Below are 18878 nucleotides of genomic sequence, written 5' to 3'. Positions count from 1 at the left end.
TTATATATTCCATATTTGCTATGAAGATTCCTTATATATTCCATAATTTAGTTGTTCTTTCTGATAGGTCTTGGTTTATTTTGTTAATTGATTCTTTCGATTTTGTAACTGATCCGCAAATTTATATTGTATTTTCATAACTAATACAAAAAATTCAAATTATTATATTTCTTCATGAGTTTCGAATTATATGTTATAATTCTAACAATTTATATCCATAATGAGAATTGCCTAAAAATTGGAAATCATAAATAATTTAAACAAAATATATTTCATATTGTTACTATTATAATATTGCAATTGTAAAATATAATTATAAATTCTTTATATACTCCTTAATTACATTATATATTTCATAATTGTTATGAAGATTACTTATATTTCCTTAATTTAGTTGTTTTTTCTGATAGGTCTTGGTTTATGTTGTTAATTGATTCTTTCCATTTTGTAACTGATCTGCAAATTATATACTCTTTAATTACATTATATATTCCATATTTGTTACGAAGATTCTTTATATATTTCTTAATTTAGTTGTTCTTTCTAATAGGTCTTGATTTATGTTGTTAATTGATTCTTTCCATTTTGTAGCTGATCCACAAATTATATACTCCTTAATTACATTATATGTTTCATAATTGTTACGAAGATTCTTTATATATTTCTTAATTTAGTTGTTCTTTCTAATAGGTCTTGATTTATGTTGTTAATTGATTATTTCCATTTTGTAGCTGATCCACAAATTATATACTCCTTAATTACATTATATATTCCATAATTGTTACGAAAATTCATTATATATTCCTTAATTTAGTTGTTCTTTCTAATATGTATTAGTTTATGTTGTTAATTGATTCTTTTCATTTTGTATCTGATTCAAAAATTTATATATTATTTTTGTAACTGATACAAAAAATCCAACGATTATATTTATTCATGAGTTTTGAATCATATGTTATAATTATAGCAATTTATATCCATAATGAGCATTGCTTAAAATTTGAAAATCATAAATAATTTAAATAAAGTATAAATCAAATCAATTGACTATCATAATAAAAATTCATTAGTTATATTTTTGCAAATTTATCTTCATATTAAGGAATGTCTGAAATTTGGAAACCATAAATAATTTAAATAAAATATAAATCAAATAAAAATAAAGACATTATTCTTCTCCATATATGGGAATGCCAAAGAATTTAGAAGCAAAGAACAAAGACATTATATTATGTTGTTGACAGCCCAAATAATACAAATTTCTAAGTGAACAATAAAATAAGGTAATGATTTTTAAATAAAATTTTCAAAAACACAAATGATGAGCCAAAATGAGTGTGTTAAACAACATATATATTAAAAATCATCGAATAGAGAAAATAAAATACAAAATCCACAAGTGAGGAAATAACTAATCATGAAACAAAAAATGAAGGTATCAATAACTAACTATGATTCTTACCGTATTTTAGAAAAGATACAGTCTGGTGTTTCTGAAACATGCAAAACAAAAAAATTAAAATGGTGATTCTTTTAATAAAAAATGTGTAAGTAAAATAAGATATGCATAGAGAGAAAATTAACCTGCAGAAATATTTTAAGGAAGAACCAAACTACAATGAAAGAGAAAAATGATAAAAGTAAGAGAAGATGAGGAGATAAATATATTAATAAAAAAATAAATGTAATATTGTAAGTGAATGTATATATAAATGGAGATTGAGTACATATCATAGGTTTTGAAGGTTTGGTTTTCCTTGAGGAATATATCTTTGCTTATCAGATGTTAAGGAAGAGAAATGTTGGAATAGCATATCTATAAAAATAATGAAATCAGTGAGAATACATCTACAAAATAAGGAAATCAATGAAAACATAACCAACAAAACAATGATAAAAATAAGAACATATTTACAAAATAAACAAAAATATCAATGAAAAATGTACTTTAAACTTCAGATTTATTTGAAGGTTTGGTCTTCCTTAAGGAAGATACCCTTGCTTATCAGTCGCTAAGGAAGAGAAATGTTGGAAGAACGGATCTACAAAATAATGAAATCAGTGAGAACACATCTACAAAATAAGGAAATCAATGAAAAAATGACCAAAAAATCAATGATAAAAATAAGAACAGATCTACAAAATAAAAACATATATACAAAATAAACAAAAAGATCAATGAAAAATGTATTTTAAACATCAAATTTATAAAATAAGAATAGATCTACAAAACAAATAAAAAAATACACTTTAAAGAGGATGATTGGAAGAGAAAGAAAAGGACGATAATGAAGAGACATAATAAAATGAAACCAAAGAAAAAGAATATTGTTGAGAGAGAAAGATTGTTGGAAGAGAAAGAGAAAGTCTTGGACCTCAATAATAATTCAAATGCAATTTAAGTTGTAGTCATAAAAAATGCAATAATTATTTATTAAATTATTATCAAGAAGGAACAAATATAGTATGGAAAGGTACATATGATTACCATGAAACCAATCAGGAGGGGGGAAAATGAAGGAGAATGTAATATGTGACAAATGATAAGGTGGTAGGGGTTTTTTTTGTTATATATGTAATAGATTTCACAATACATGATTTAAACCTCATAACATATATGTGATGTTATTGATGTTATGTATGTTTTTGTAAACAATATACTTATAATAAATGAATGGGTTTTAATTTCTAAATACATGAATGGATTTTAAGGAGTGTGTATACCTTTTGTTTTGAATATTTTAAGAATGGTCATCTTGATGAAGAGAGCTAGGTAACCTTAATCTTAGTAGAGAGAAGGTTGGTAGGGTTTGGCTTGGCAAGAGTATAAGAAGGGGTTTAGGTCAGGGGAGTGATATCTTATTTTGGGAGACTTATGAGTTGGTGGGGAACAAGTTAAATTTTTCTTTGCAAGATTATATAAGGTAGTTTTGGACAAAGAAGTTATAGTAAGTAGCTATGAGGAATGAAGAAACAATGAGTGGTCTTGGGAATATATAATGGATAACGAGTCTATTTCAATGGGAACAAGATGACTATGAAGAACTTTATTGACTTTCAGCATCAACAAAGCCTAAAATGGAATGTTGATACATGGATACGAAGGCATGATAAAAGAGGTTAATATTCGATCATATTATTAATGAATAATATTTTAGATGAAAAATATTCAAAATGATACAATTTCTCTAAACAAAATATTGTACCTACACAATAGAAATCACAGGATAAGATCATACTTAAAAACACAATTATCTATACCAAGTGAAATAGGTCCTAATGGTAAAATCATATTATTTAAGCATCTACTATATTTATCAAGTTGTAACTATTATGCAAGCATAATTTTTATATTTTATATTTATCCTTTTTTATCTATCTCCTTAATAACTAATAAAAAATTTCACATAATGCTTTCATTTTCATGAATACATCATTATTCATTCACATTTTCTCTTATTTTTATCTTCTCTCTTTCTCAACTCAATAAGAACACATGAAAAAATATCTAATAACCCTCTAATGATTTTTATCTTCTTAAATGTATATTTTTTATTCAGTTTATATATTGCACTTCTTATAGTTATATACTCTATACCAAACAAAATAAGAGTGTGAATTGATAGACACAAAATACCGATAGACACATTAGTTTTAATAAATAGTAAATAAATAGTAATGAAATGTACATTAGGTCCAAGTCAACAAATATTATCCACAATATTTTTCTAATCTTTATCTGAGTAACATATTTTAAATATATTAAAAAAATTTAAAGATTATATATATATTGAGCTACATTTTCTGTTTTTTTATTTTGAATTTGTCAGTATTCATAAATCATAAGTTGTTATCGATAAATAAAAGTGATCTGAAATTTATTTTTTTGTGTGAAAACGTGTCACTATGGGAGTAAATTCAGATTTAACGTGGAGTCTGATTAGGATGCATTCTCATGGAACCATTCGTAGGGTCACTGCTGAGGCATGAGAAGAGGTTTTCCACAGATACTGCAATTCTTTTTTTGTTTTTATTGTCACTACATTCAAATTTTGGTTCCCCTGAGTTTTCCATAATCAACTCAGTCCTTAAATACAATGGTGGCTATCATGGTACCCCCAACAACAATTTGAGACATTAATTGTCCTTGAGTGGAGTTGTGCCTTATTTTGTTTGTTTAGTCTAATCAAGGTTCGAGTAATAAATTATTATTTTTTGTGTGGCTGGGTCTTTTAAAAATTGTCACTTACCGGAACCATACAACTTTTAATCTATGTATAAATCTAGTGACGTCTTATACTATTGAATTAATATCTTGTTGGTAGAGCTGTCAAAATGGACCGGCTTGGTTGAGTCGGCCCGTCAAAGTCCGAAAATTCATAGAGTTTGGGTATCATTTTAGACACTTTTTATTGCATTCGGACTTTTTAGCCCGGTCGGGTTATATGAAAACCGGACTTGGGCTGGGCTTACTCGGGCAGGCTCGGGCTACCCGTTTTTCCTTATTTTTTAACTTTTTGGAACCTTTGGCTTGGTAATAAGCGTTAGGTAAAAATTATTTTACAAAACAACTTATAATAAAAAATACATAATAAATATTATGTTATGAACTTTGAATAAAAAATAGAGTAATGTCTATACCATAAATATTTATAACTTACAATAATATTATAAAGTTAAACATTATATTATTTTTCCTATTTTTCATAATATCTTTTTAAGCTCAATAAAAAAATAATGTTTCAAATCAAATTAGAAGACATTAAACCATCTAGATTTCACTTTTCCTTTCTTAATTGTGTACCTAATTAGATTTAACTTTTGCATCAAAACTAAAGAACAACATAATTTTTTCCTGTAGAGAACTTTAGATAGCCAAATTTAATATAATAGTTCATAATAAAAGTGTTGATAAAGAACATGATAATATTTTTGATAGTGTCTAAAAGTTTATATATTATAGTGAAGTCCAAATTATATTGTGTTATAGAGTAAAAGTCAAATAAAGATGAGATATTTAATAAATGAGTTATATTAAAAATTATATATGTGGACTTCACGTCTTAACTCAAAAATAAAACATTAGATCTATAAGTTTGGTTGTATTGAGCATAGGAAATGTGTTAAAAAAGTTATATACTATATCAAATTATAAATAGATTAAATAAGTTAAAATTTAAATAATCTTTTTAATATTATGCGGGCCGGCTCGCCACAACCTGCAACCCGATTAGGGTGGGTTTGGACTACAATTTGATATGCATAAATTGTATCCAGACTTTTTAACCCGCCCGATTTAGCCCGAACCCGACGTGGGTTAACCTAAACTCGTCCGGATAACACATTTTGACACCTCTACTTGTCGGTAATAGTCCTACCACTTATTTCGTGATCTGAACATTATATTTACAAGCATGTGTTGCTAACTTGCTATTAAGTTTTGATGATGAATATAATTTGTTTAAGCTATTTACTTATTTAGTGGATGTACAACTCTCACTTTTTGACCACAATATCTCAGCCCAAAAAGCCCAACAAATAAAATTCATGGTTTCTAAGGCAGCCTTGTTTTGCTGGAGCATGAATTGCACACTCAATTGACATGAATTACATTTATGCAGGTTACAATGGTCCTAAATAATCAATTATATTAAACTCATCATGAAGATTTGACAATATAAAAAATGTGTAGGGATTATAACCAAAAAATAAATGTATAGGCATGAGAATATGCTATGTTTGATTTGTCTTTTAATCTCACCATTTCAGTTGAGTAGTTTAACCTTAAAATTTTGAACAAAAATCACCTATGTCAAAATAACTTTGCCTTTCTATCTCCAACCAATCAATCAAGTACCATCATGTGTAATAATGTTAACCGTGATAATTAACTTAATTTTTGTTTGTTATATATTTGTCAAAATCTTATTGGTAGTATTCAGTTATACATATAGAAATGGGATAGAAGATATGGTCTAACTCAACTTTGTAAGAGTAATTAATTAAATAGGCAAATAATTGTTCTGTAAATAAAGTATTTAAAACAATTTTTATTTGTATAAAAAAGAAACAATCAATAAAGCCTGAATACCAGCATTATCTTACATCAGATGAGGGAACCTAGTAACTTGGATCATTCCTCTGACAAATCAGTAAGAAATGGACAAAACTTAAATAAAATAATGAAAAGCACACAGTACTGTTGAATGCACTAAAAGTGCCACAAGTCCAAAAGAAGCTTTACTTTTGTTGATCACCAAAATTGATTTTCTGTCTGTACAATACAAAATAAAGATAATCAAAAGGTGTTAGAGAATTGATATTGTGGTTTTTAAACAGTGTGTTTATAATGATCTAGCCCTCTAAGATTTTAACTTTCAAATATTGGATTTATGCCAATTTAGTACACAATTTTACTTGATTGAGTCAAATATATAAGCCAATACTTGGAAGTAAATAAATTTGAAGGATTCAATTGATGTAAATCCAATCTTTTTTATAAGACGAAAATATCAGTTCACTCAAGTTAACATCTAATAACTATAATTATAAAAACCAAAATGGTGAGGAGTACATACCTTAAGCATGAAGAAAAAGGAAATGAAAAACTAGGACCATAAAATGGCAGAAAATTCAACGAGTTCGATCTCTAAGATTTCGAATGCTTCGATTTATGCACGGTTAGTTCCTGCAGAGAAGGTTAAATTTGAGTGTTCATCTTTGTCACTACCGAAGTTGAGGTAGACAACAATAAGTGAAAAAGGACTAGTAAGATTACCTGAGAATGGCGAACATGATCACGATGCAAATTCGAAGTTTTCACCATAGTTTCCCACTTGATATGGCTGGATGTTGTATTAGAATCATGCCTCTTAGTATTGGATTGAGTGCCTTGATTTGAATGGAAGAACGAATTCTTCAGCGAAACTAAAGGCAGGGCTCGCCAAAGCCAGGACTCAGAAGGTGATTTTGGCAATGGTATAGGAAGAGGATTTTCGGCTAACACAATTTGCTGGTTATTGATCTTTGAATCTTCACCAAATGCCCCTTCCACATGTTCTTGGTTAATATCTTGATCAGTTTTCAATCCTTCATATGTGTCTTCTTTGGGCTTGAGATGTAACATACTAGAGAAAATTGAGTTAGCATCTATAGAACTTAACACTTCAGAATCCAATGTGTCCTTTTCTTCCAAAGCATGTATATGATTTATATCTTGAAATGATTCTAATGTGGAATTACTTTCTTTCACCCTTCTTTTGTTCAAGTCCTCAACCACATTATCTACCCTCCTTTTGTTATCTACAGAACTTAAATTTGAAGCTGGTTGTTTGATTGTACTAGCTGTATCAATATACAATGTTTTCTCCATTGTGAGGCTCCCGGAATAAGAACTTCTTTTGACTCCTTGAGATAGAACCTCCTTAATATTTCCGAGTTCTGTGCTGTGGAATTTTGACTTGTAAGATTGATTGTTGTGAACATCTTTGGACTCACCGGGCAACCTTGCTCCGCGAAAGGGAGATTGAGGTTTGCTTCGACTAGGAGATACACCAGCAGCAGCAGCTCTTGAACGACGAAAGGGAGAGAGCCTACCTGACAGTAATTCACCTGAGTTAGTAAACCTGTTTGGTTCCCTAGTCCAATTTTTCCTCCCCTCCAGCATATCAGGTGATGCAGCTCGAGAACTCGATTTGCTCCTGTGAATAGCATCCCAAGCCTGAAGGAAAAAGATTCAAAATGGTGATTCGTTAAGTGTTAAGTCTCACATTGGTTCCATTTATGGAGTTAGGCTCATTTGTTCTTTTAAGACTAACAATTGAAACATGATCAATAAGAATCGCGATTAACAAATTTGAGTAAATGTAAGTTGAAAAGAAATTGGTGCATAGGAGTATTTTGTTACCTTCTTAACAGCTGGAACTGGACTAAAGGATCTTAGATGAGAGATTTTTTTCGGTTTCATTTCCTCACAGGCAGAAGACAAGGGAACCTGGTTCTTCATTTTCATCACGGGAACAGGATTTAATAAATTCAATGAATTCCTAATATGTAAATGCGGCAAAAACCCGCAACCTTTTGCTGAGATGATATTGGAAGAGTTATCAAAACCATCAGCATCACCATCTGCCTTATCTTCTTCACTTTCTTGTTCCTCTTGACCTTGTCTGGTATATGGTATCATATCAATGCTATGCTTATTATGCAACAGCTTCTTTTCCTCGCGAACCAATTTGTTAATATCTCGAGGTTGTTGCTGCTCTACAAGTACAGATTGCTTTTTTGTAGAATATTGAGGAGGCTGTAAAGTCATGGCTTGTGCAGCAGGCAAGAACCTACTCATCATGAAGTCTCGAGTTTGTTGGTCTGTCGAAAAGGTTCCAAACTTCTTCGGATCCAAATTATCTAATCCGCTTACACCACTTATGCTGCAGTCCATGGAGAATGATCTTGTATGCGACAGTGCTTCAAGGGCATCTGAGTAAACATCACCATCATCAATATCCTTCTTGTCCACATTGTAAGTTATTTTATCAACTGTTTTCTCATTCTTTATTTCTTTGTCACGGTCTATTTTAACCACACTAACAACAAATGAATTTGATTTATTTGAAGGCCTAAACTTTTTTCCAACTTTACTTTCCTTTTCCAATGGCAGCTTGGAAGAATTTATAGATTTTCCAGGAGGAAGCCTAGGTATTGGAGTGATTGAAACTGCCTTAGGAGGTTGAGGTTCAGATCTACCATTACCTTTGCATCTTCCAGGTATATGCTCCCAATTGAAAGGCACTGCACAATATTCTGTTACCTGATCCAAGTTCTTATCTGATTTGTAGTACGGAAGAGTGTGACGTTTATCCAATATCTTCTTCTTCGCTTCGGTTAAGGATGGCGATGTAGCCGAATTGCGTCTCACGGACATAAGAGGAGCATTGATATTCAATTTTCTTTCTGTCATTCTGTTACAAACTTGCACAACTTTTTCTATGCAGCCTCTATTATACTATCATATAGTAATTTTCAGCATTAAGGCCTAAAGTTTTAGACTATAGAGAATAAACCTCCTATCCAATCATGTAAATCTGAAAAAGGAAGTAAAAATGAATGAAGTAACATTAACAGTTTAAATTAAAATATGAAAATCAGATTCTCTGCTTCAATTCAACACTGATATGGTGCTGATCAATCAAATAACCTTCAATTTTTTTAATCTGAAAACCAATAATTAAGATATGGAACATTAAAAAGCTTACTTTTCTCTCCTCAATAAACTACATATAAAAATATATTGAACAATTGCAGACACTAATCACTAGTGTCCATAATAAAAACAAATAAATAATGCAAGATCAGTAAGCACCTTCACATGCATCTCAAGCTAAACTTAAGAACCCAATTGAACAATAATAATAAATATAGTAAGGAAAAATAAGATCTAACCTCTTGAATAACAGAACTAGAACAACCTCCCTTGAAAACTCATCAATGAAAAATGAAAGTGGTTTCACTACAAAGTATATAGTTAGAGTAAGATTTTGTGAACATGGTCATGCAACATAAGCTAAATTATAAAAAGTGGACATAGAACTATGAATCACCAAAGTAGAGGTAAGTGAAGATGAGTTAAGTGAGAGAGAATATGAGTATAGTGTGATGAAATAGATAAGAAAAAAAGAATGGTTGGTTGCTAAAAAGTGATGGTGTGGAGTGTAAGGGAAATGAGTAAAATGAAAGAAAAGGCAGAAAAAGCAGAGGGAGATAGAGACACAAGCACAAGCTTTGGTATTTCTTTCTTCATATTTTGCTATGTATCCTTTGTTTATATTACTGTGGCTATGAGTGACTCGTGAAACATAACAGATAGAAGATTATGGAATAGGTAAGAGCATGTGTAAAATTAATGTTGTACTAAATTTCGAGTTGAGTTTTAGAAGTGAATAAAAGGAAAGAGAAAATAGCACTCTCCAAAGAACTTTAGGAGAAAATAAAAATATATACACTAGTATTGTTATAGTTTTTTATATTGTATTGAGTTTTGGAATTGAATAAAAGAAAAGAGAAGATAGCACTCCAGATCGCAAAGAACGGTTTAGGAGAAAATAAAAATATATACACTAGTATTGTTATAGTTTTTTATATTGTTATTGTATTATCCAACATTTATATTTAATTATTATTGACTTATAAATACTATATGTATGAATAATATATAAATCAGTATACTAGTGCATAAATATTACATTTTTAATTTAGGGTATTAAAATTAGTTTTATAATTAATTTTTTAAAGAAACGATTATATTTGATATACATTTAGAGTAAAAAATCAAAGAAGCTCTTATACTAATTATTAATAATTTCTCACTGAACTTATAACAGGTTGTAATTAAATCTGGGGAGAGTCAATTGAACTTTTTCATAAGGTTAGGGACTCGATCAGATAAAATAAGAATGAGAACTTATCATCCCAAAAAATACAGTCACAACCATTTGCTAGATAATGTTTCATTATTTTGTGAAAATTTGTCATTCCAAATATGAGGTATACCTTTTCAATATAAGAAAATCACTGAGTGTTTCCAAAGTATGAAATATTGTAAGTAAAAATTACGAAAAATTGTGTAGGGTTTCCTCTATTTTTATTATTGTGGTACAATATTTCTATCACAAAATTTTATACATGATTTACATCTGGTAGAGATTTAATACCACCATTAGTAAGTAATATGTTTATTTATAAGAAAAAATGTGTTACTTATACTATAAATTTATGCAATTCCCCTTGTAATTTTGATGTTATATTAACATAGATGTGAAAATCGAATCGTACTACCGATTGAGTTGGAAAACTAGTGATATGGTTCTCATATCAGTATGATACAATAATTATATCACTCATGAAATTATACTCATCAAAATTGAATAAAATTGTTCATATCAATCAAATCAATTTTCATTTAAATTATACTAGTTATACCGACTAATTTTTATTTAAAATTACAATTTTTTATAAAAGTAACTAGTTCTTTAAACAAAATGTTGTTGTAGAGGATCATACGGTGAAACATACAACAAATACTTTGGTTTATATTTCTAAAATATGATCTACCACAAATTCACATATTTTATTTTAAATTCACTTACTTATCATCTTAGTCATCAATTATAGGGAAATCCAATGGTTTGAATTAATGAGTAGATCTAAACCATTAGACATTCATAAAATTGATAGCTAGGATGGAAAGTAAGTTTAAACTTACTCCCCATCTTGGAGTAAGTGGATCCCTACTCATAAATAAAAGTATTTATCAAATTATTTATTATTTTTAAACATTATTTTTATTATAATATATGTCTATATAATTTTACAAATATGTAATTTATGTATTAATAACATTATATTTTAGTATTTTGAAACAATTTTTTTAATATTATCACATCTTGATTTAGGCACCACAATTAAGGATAGTGGTATATATTATGAGTTTTTTTTAGTATGTTTTCTAAAATAGAATTATATTAGAGTATGTTCTAGTGAAACAAATAATCTTCTACATTTCTCCACATCTTGACTTAGGCACCACAATTAAGGATAGTGGTATATATTATGAGTTTTTTTAGTATGTTTTCTAAAATAGAATTATATAAGAGTATGTTCTAGTGAAACAAATAATCTTCTACATTTCTACACAACATTGGGTGCTCACGAAAATATTGGATAAAAAAGATGGAATCTACCACCATATGGTATATCATTAGATTGACGAGAAATGTTACAAAGGAAAATAAACAACAACTAAACAAAAAGATCAGAGCACACAAAGTGGATCAAATTGGAGTGAGGAAATCTCCAAATACGATGAGTAATCCTTTCTGTCGAAGCTTGTCGAGCTAAAACATCCGCCACCATGTTGCTATATTTAGATATATGAGTCAGAGAAATTTCTCATTGCCAACACTACATCTCCTTAATAGAGAGAATAATATCTCTGTACCAAAAATTACAAACATTGGTGCCACCGTTTATCAGCTTCATTACCTCCAAGCAATCAGTTTCACAAGCAATCCTTCTATACCCCAATTGCCAAGCATGTTGAAGACCTTGTTGAACTGTAAGCAGCTCAGCCAAGAGAGAACAACCATCATTGCCACCACTAGATATACCTGATATCCATCTACCCTCGTGATCACGGAGTACACCTCCCCATCCCATCTTCATCCCATTTTGTAACCAACTACCATTCGTGTTCAATTTCACTCTCCCAATCTTTGGACTTGGCCAAATTGAGATGCTAGTTGTAGGGCACCCCCATCGAATAAATTCATGCACTGCTACTAAGATATATCGTAGGACATAAGTAATGTGCCAATGATTTTACTCAAAAACAAAGTTGTTTCGCCATTTCTAAATCCATCACATAATAGCTATAGGAAGAGCATTATTCTTTTGATGGAGTAGGCACAAGAGCTAAACCTGAAAGGGAGTTGATGAAGGAATATTTGGGAGTAAATTGTGAAATGCTCCCAAATAAACATTGAAGTAGGACAAGTCCGAAAAATATTATCCAAATCCTCAACTAGGCCATTACAACGACAACAGGACAAGGCTACACTCAAATGACAATTTTGTTGATGTACATTTGTGGGAAGAACTTCATGACCAATGAGCCAAAGAAAAAACCTTACCTTCTCAGGTGCACAACTATTCCAAATCAAGTGCCACTTCCTTGATGCTATGGAGTCATCATTAACCAACAAGTCATAAGCGGAGGCCACAAAATAGTTACCATCAGGCCTTCCTCTCCACCAAATTTTGTCTTCCCCTTATGGATCCAATGGCACCACCACCTTGCGAATTTCCTCTTGAATAGTCATGGGGAGTATACTACATGTTCTCGTTAAATCTCATCTCCCACTATCCCACAGATCAGCCACACACATTCTCGTATCAGATATATAAACATATGGAACTTTATTACCCAACCAATCATCATACCACAAGGAGGATTGTTTGTCTCCCAAGAAAGTACCATACCCTTCCATGGTTGCCTCTTTAGCCTTCACAATACCCCTCCAAATTTATGAACACCCAGGACTGCACCGAGCAAGAAGAACTGTGCCATTTCCTGAATACTTTTGCAAGTGCACCTTAACTTGCAACTTCTCCTTCTTATAAAGCATACTATGTACCAACTTCCCCAAAAGAGCCTTATTATATCGGGCACTCCTAAGACCAAGTCCCCCTTTATTCTTTGGAAGAGCAATCTCCTTCTAAGCCACTAAATTCCAACTTCGAATTTGACCTCCTTTCGTCCAAATACAATTCCAAATCATTTTATCAATGTGCTCATAATTAGACTCACAGAGCCAAAGAGCCTGCATTGCATATATAGGCATAGAAGATAAAACAAACTTTGCAAGATAAAGCTTCCCAACTCTATTTAAAAGCTTAGTCTTCCAAGATGCTAACCTTGAATTAGTTTTATCGATGATATGGGAAAAATCAGCCCTGGTAACACTTCGTTTGAGTAAGGGAAGACTAAGGTACTTGCCAAGATTACTAGCTCTTTGGATCCCTGTAATAGCAGATAGCTTCTCTTGCCTTCTCCTATCCACATTCTTTGAACAAAACATTCTTGACTTGTCTATATTCACTTTCAAACTAGAATCTAGACAAAAGTCTTGAAGAGTGTTAGAAATCAACCTCATCTCATCCTTGGATGCTTAACAAAAAATTAAAACATCATTTGCAAAGAAAAGATGTGAGATACCAACTCATTCCTCCGTGATACGAACATGCTTCCGTCTCTCCTCCCGGACAAGATTCTGGATGTGAATAGCAAGCCACTTCATACAAAGAACAAAAAGATATGGGGATAAGAGGTCGCCCTGCCGAAGACTCCTCTAAGGAGTGAATGAAGGTAATTGAGACCCATTCCAAAGAACCAAGATGCTTGAAGCCTGAACACTCCACATGATAAGATCCACAATAATATGATGAAACCCAAAGTCATGCAATGTTGCTCAAAGAAGCTCTCAACTTACTATATCATAAGCTTTCTCCAAATCAATCTTAAAAGTCACTAGTCCACCTTTCCTCTTATGAGTATGGATCGTATACATTGCCTCATGTGCTAGGATAATATTTTCTTTAGTGCGACGACTCAGGATGAAGCTGCCTTGAAGTTGTCCTACTATATCACTGAGTAAAGGTCCGAACCTATTGACTAGGACTTTGGTGATAACCTTGTAAGTCACATTGCACAGGCTAATTGGTCTTAAATCCTTGAAATGGACAGGGTTTTCCACATTGGGAATTAACACCAATAGAGTTTCCAAAAGAGTTGAGTCTACCTTACCATCAACAAAGGATTTTGAAACCATGTCATGGAGATCTTCACCAAGGACATGCCAATATTGCTTGTAAAGAAGCTTTGAAACCCATCTAGACTGGATGCTTTGAAAGAATGCATTCTCATGACGACTCTTTTCACTTCCTCCAAAGATACTGGAAGAATTAATTTATCCCTCTCCATAATAGGAATAGTGGGCGTTCTAGTATCCAAAATATAATTGCTCCTTGAGAAGTGTTGAGTCTGTACACCAATCTCCATTATTAATAAACATCACATGGAACTTATTTCTCTTTCTCATCAACATTGTCTGAGTATGAAAGAACTTTATGTTTCTATCGCCAAACTTCGCCTAGTTTTTCCGAGATTTCTAGTACCAAAGGAGTTCTTCTTGATGAAGTATATCATCATACTCTTTCTGAAGGTCCCATTCTAGGCGCACCATAGAGTCTGTAGCAAACCTCTTCAGATCCTGTTGAACCCCAAACAACCTTTTCTCCACTTTCTTCTTCCTTCTAAAAATGCTTCCAAAGACATCTTTGTTAAAACTCTCTGAAGTCATCTGCATATTTTTAAGCTTACCCACCGGGATGGAGAATCCTTACCCCACGTTTCACAAACTAAAGATTCAAACGAGTAATGAGTAGCCCATGCAGCTTGAAAACGAAAGAGTCTATTACAACTACCCCCATGATTAACATGACAACCCACTATAAGAGGAGAATGATATGAGTAAGTGTGGGTGAGATGCTCAACACAAGCTTCCTAGAAGTGAAGTCTCCACTCAATATCTCCCAAGCCTCTATCTAGTCTCTTAGCCAAAATATGTCTGATATTATTTTTCCTCTCCCACGTGAAATTAGTTCCAGTTGCCCCCAAGTCAATAAACCCACATACATTTATCATATCCGACATTTTCATCTGCACATTATCAAAAAATAATAATAAACAATTCACTTTTTAACAATCACCAATCCTTAAGAAACTTTATTTTTAAATGAATTTTTTAATATTTATTTTCTGACATAAATTATAACAAACATTTTTATTATTATGAGTTTAATATTTATGCATTGTCAATATAAAACTTTTACATTCACAACACATCATTCACCATTGATTTGTACTATTTTGTTTGATAGTCAATAATAATTAGCATATAAATGATGGATGATATATTGACAATATAAAAAATAATTATACTATCAATGTATACACATTAAATCCTATTATTATTCACTTTTTAATGTAATAATCTCTCTTAGAAATTATTTTCTTAACTATTTGTGTAAGTTAATACAAATTCAATAGGATTGTTTTAGTCAAATCATATTATAGTTACATCATTTACTAGCTTCTTAAATAGTATACATAATAAAAAGAGTAAATTACACTGACACCCCCTGAGTTTTAGTGAAATTACACAAACCACCCCTCACTTTTCTAAACTTACACAAACCTCCCCTAGTTTTGTACTTTCATTACACTGACCACCCCTATATAAGAAATAAGTGTAATCTTTTAAACAAAAAATGTGATAAATGCAATTAAGTTAAACAAAACATGATATATGGTGTAGACAAGTCTAAATAATATACAATGTTTCAAAATGCATCAACAATTATAAATAAATATTGTTTAAATCACTCTTATCATGTAGTGTAACCAACCAAAAATAATAAAGATATATTGATTTGTATATTATTTAGACTTGTCTACACAATATATCATGTTTTGTTTAACTTAATTGCATTTATCACATTTTTTGTTTAAAAAATTACACATATTTATTATACAGGGGTGATCAGTGTAATGAAAGTATAAAACTATGGGAGGTTTGTGTAAGTTTAGAAAAGTGAATGGTAGTTTATGTAATTTCACTAAAACTCAGGAGGTATCAGTGTAATTTAGATAGTATACATTTAAGAATTATAAAGGAACGGTCGCCGTAGGTTGTTTGGGTTTTTCTTTTGTCGTGTTATTTGAGTTTAATTTATCTTCCTGCTTTGATTTTCGTGAAGAATAGATGTCTTCGAATATTAGTCTTGCTTGTCTGAAAGTGAAATAGTCGAGAATGATAACATTATTAAATGCTGTGTGGACCAAGAGAAAGAGAAAGAAGATGGATCCACTCCATACTTTACTAATATGACCCCTTGATTACCGGTAACTATGATCAAGACATCAACTTCGATTCAATGCTTCTCACAAATACAAGTCAAATTAAAATTAATAATTTTAAATCGGTTTAAAGAAACTAAAATAAATACTTTTTATGACAATGAATATTGATTTAATCGGAAAAAACTCATAGTTTAATTTATAATATTGGTAGTTAGAATCTCACTTTTTACTTAAAAGGAGCTTTTTATGACTAATGTTGAAGTTTTTTTTGGTAACCAACCATAGAGCTTTCATGCCGTGTTAAATCTAAAATGTGTTTTATATAGATTGTATTTTTAGATTATAATTATAAATTGTGAGATTATAATTTGTAATTATAAACTAGAAAATAAATCAACTTATTAAACTTTCATATAATATTTTTTACTATTTTTTTTTTATGTCATGTGACGTCCCAGACCCATACATATACTCATCTGAAGCTTGACCATATACTGAACATGATCCTACCTATTCATCAAATTTGACTTGACCATATATGGACTCACCTCTTATCGAATTTCATCTCATCTAAGATTTGTATTTAAAAATTAGATTCAATCAATATTTATGATATGATAAAAGAGACAAACATGACATAACCAAACTATTATTATGATCACCCAGACTTATGTTTGTACATTTTAATTGTGCAAAATATTAGGACATCTCTTTAACCCAAAGTAGATAATAATACATTTTGTTACAACAACCTATCTACTCATACAATCTCAATTTTTTAATTTTATTAAAGAAAATAAATACTTATTATTATTATTTAAAAAATGCAAATTAATAAATTAATCATTATTTAGTGCAATGTTATTAATATCGTACTGGTAATCAAACCAGTCAAGATACTGATATAGTAGTATAGTATTTCAACCAGTGGTTCACTAATTAAACAGGGATATCAGTGAAGTTAAATATATATTAATGTTAAAAAATCAATAAAAAATAATATTTTTTAAATTAATTTTAAATAATAAATCAGTCGATATAACTTGTACGGTTCAATAGTAAACTGGCCGATATGACCAATTTTGACTGATATGCATGACCCGTATAATTATTATACAATACCAGTATTGAGATCAATTTACTAATCGAATCGGTCAGCACAAACTGATTTTACAATACTGATTTAGTGGTATAATAAAAGGAAACAATAATTACTACAAAAATGACATAAAAATGAAAAGAAAGTCGAACTAGTTTGCATATTTTCATATTGTAACCTTAACTTTTTTGTTGGTCAATTTTTAAAGAAACAAAATCTCAAAAAAATTAATTTTTTTGTCACCATGCTTTTTTTATATACTTTTTAGCTTTTTACTTTTGTTATTTTTTATTTAAAAAATGGGTTGGACAAAATTAGGTATTCATAGGATGCGATAATCAGACCCAAATCTGTTCTAATGTCCATACTAACCAAGTAGTCCAATCAAACATTCAAGTCATCTGTAGTCTTATTAGGAACATTGAATAAGGTATCACAAGACTTTCAAATATTTTTTTAAATTTGTGTAACATCGAGAAAATGCCTTACTTATAATAACCTACAATATGATAATTCAAAGAAGACTAACATTTTCTTCCATCCATTTGTGATCACTTCTCCTACAAAAGGTTTATCAAAGTTATTACTCAAACCCTTTAGCTTTAGAAATAACTCGTCACCTGTCAATGGCAATGAAGTCTGACCTTCTTCACGGTTCTCATTGAATGCTTTTCACCATCACCAACAATGATGATATAGATGCAAAAATCTACAACGCACAAGGAATTCATTCTTCCTATAGTGTTCCGACTTCCTCGAATGTATATTGTCTTCACATATAGGGCATTCAAAATGCTCTTTTGTACTATATCGTGACAGATTGATTAACATATGTCAAAACATCACTGATTGTGTCCAACAACGTTAAATCTTTCTTCCATAGATCGATCATATACCTCTATAATTGTCTCCCACATTCACTTCTAGTCTTCAATTAATGGAGTCAACTATATATCATTTCCTAGTTGTTTAGGACTAGAAGTTAACACGGATAACATCATAAACTTACGTTTCATGCATAGTTAAGGAGGTAGGTAGTATATTACCAAAAATAAAAGTTCAAAGCAAACCCTATGATAAAAAAGGAGTATCATTATTTATAAAAAATTAATTGTGTAAAAAGTACAATAACAATTGAAAAAAGAAAATCTCCTGCAAATCATGAGGACTTTAGATACATTTTTTGGTGGCTTATGTATTATTGTTACTTATTGAAGAGTAGCTTGAAAATATTTTTTTATTTTTTTGTTACCTTCTTAATACACAATTAGTGATTTCATACTTTTTCCATCTAGGGTGAAC

General features: G+C 30.5%; 1 protein-coding gene across 1 annotated transcript; it reads right to left on the bottom strand.

The window, feature by feature from the left end:
* On the bottom strand, positions 6022-9688 carry LOC109330184. The gene is made up of 6 exons (XM_019564255.1): positions 9600-9688; positions 9442-9508; positions 7907-9083; positions 6779-7720; positions 6579-6688; positions 6022-6274 (listed from the first exon to the last, which is right to left on the bottom strand). The coding sequence occupies exons 3-5, from the start codon at positions 8957-8959 to the stop codon at positions 6650-6652; spliced, it is 2034 nt and encodes a 677-aa protein (XP_019419800.1). The 5' UTR covers positions 8960-9083; positions 9442-9508; positions 9600-9688; the 3' UTR covers positions 6022-6274; positions 6579-6649.

This window comes from Lupinus angustifolius, chromosome LG16 (assembly GCF_001865875.1).
Source record: "Lupinus angustifolius cultivar Tanjil chromosome LG16, LupAngTanjil_v1.0, whole genome shotgun sequence".
NCBI lineage: Eukaryota > Viridiplantae > Streptophyta > Magnoliopsida > Fabales > Fabaceae > Lupinus > Lupinus angustifolius.
The sequence above is the reverse complement of the archived record's forward strand: the minus strand, read 5'-3'. Positions and strand labels throughout refer to the sequence as shown.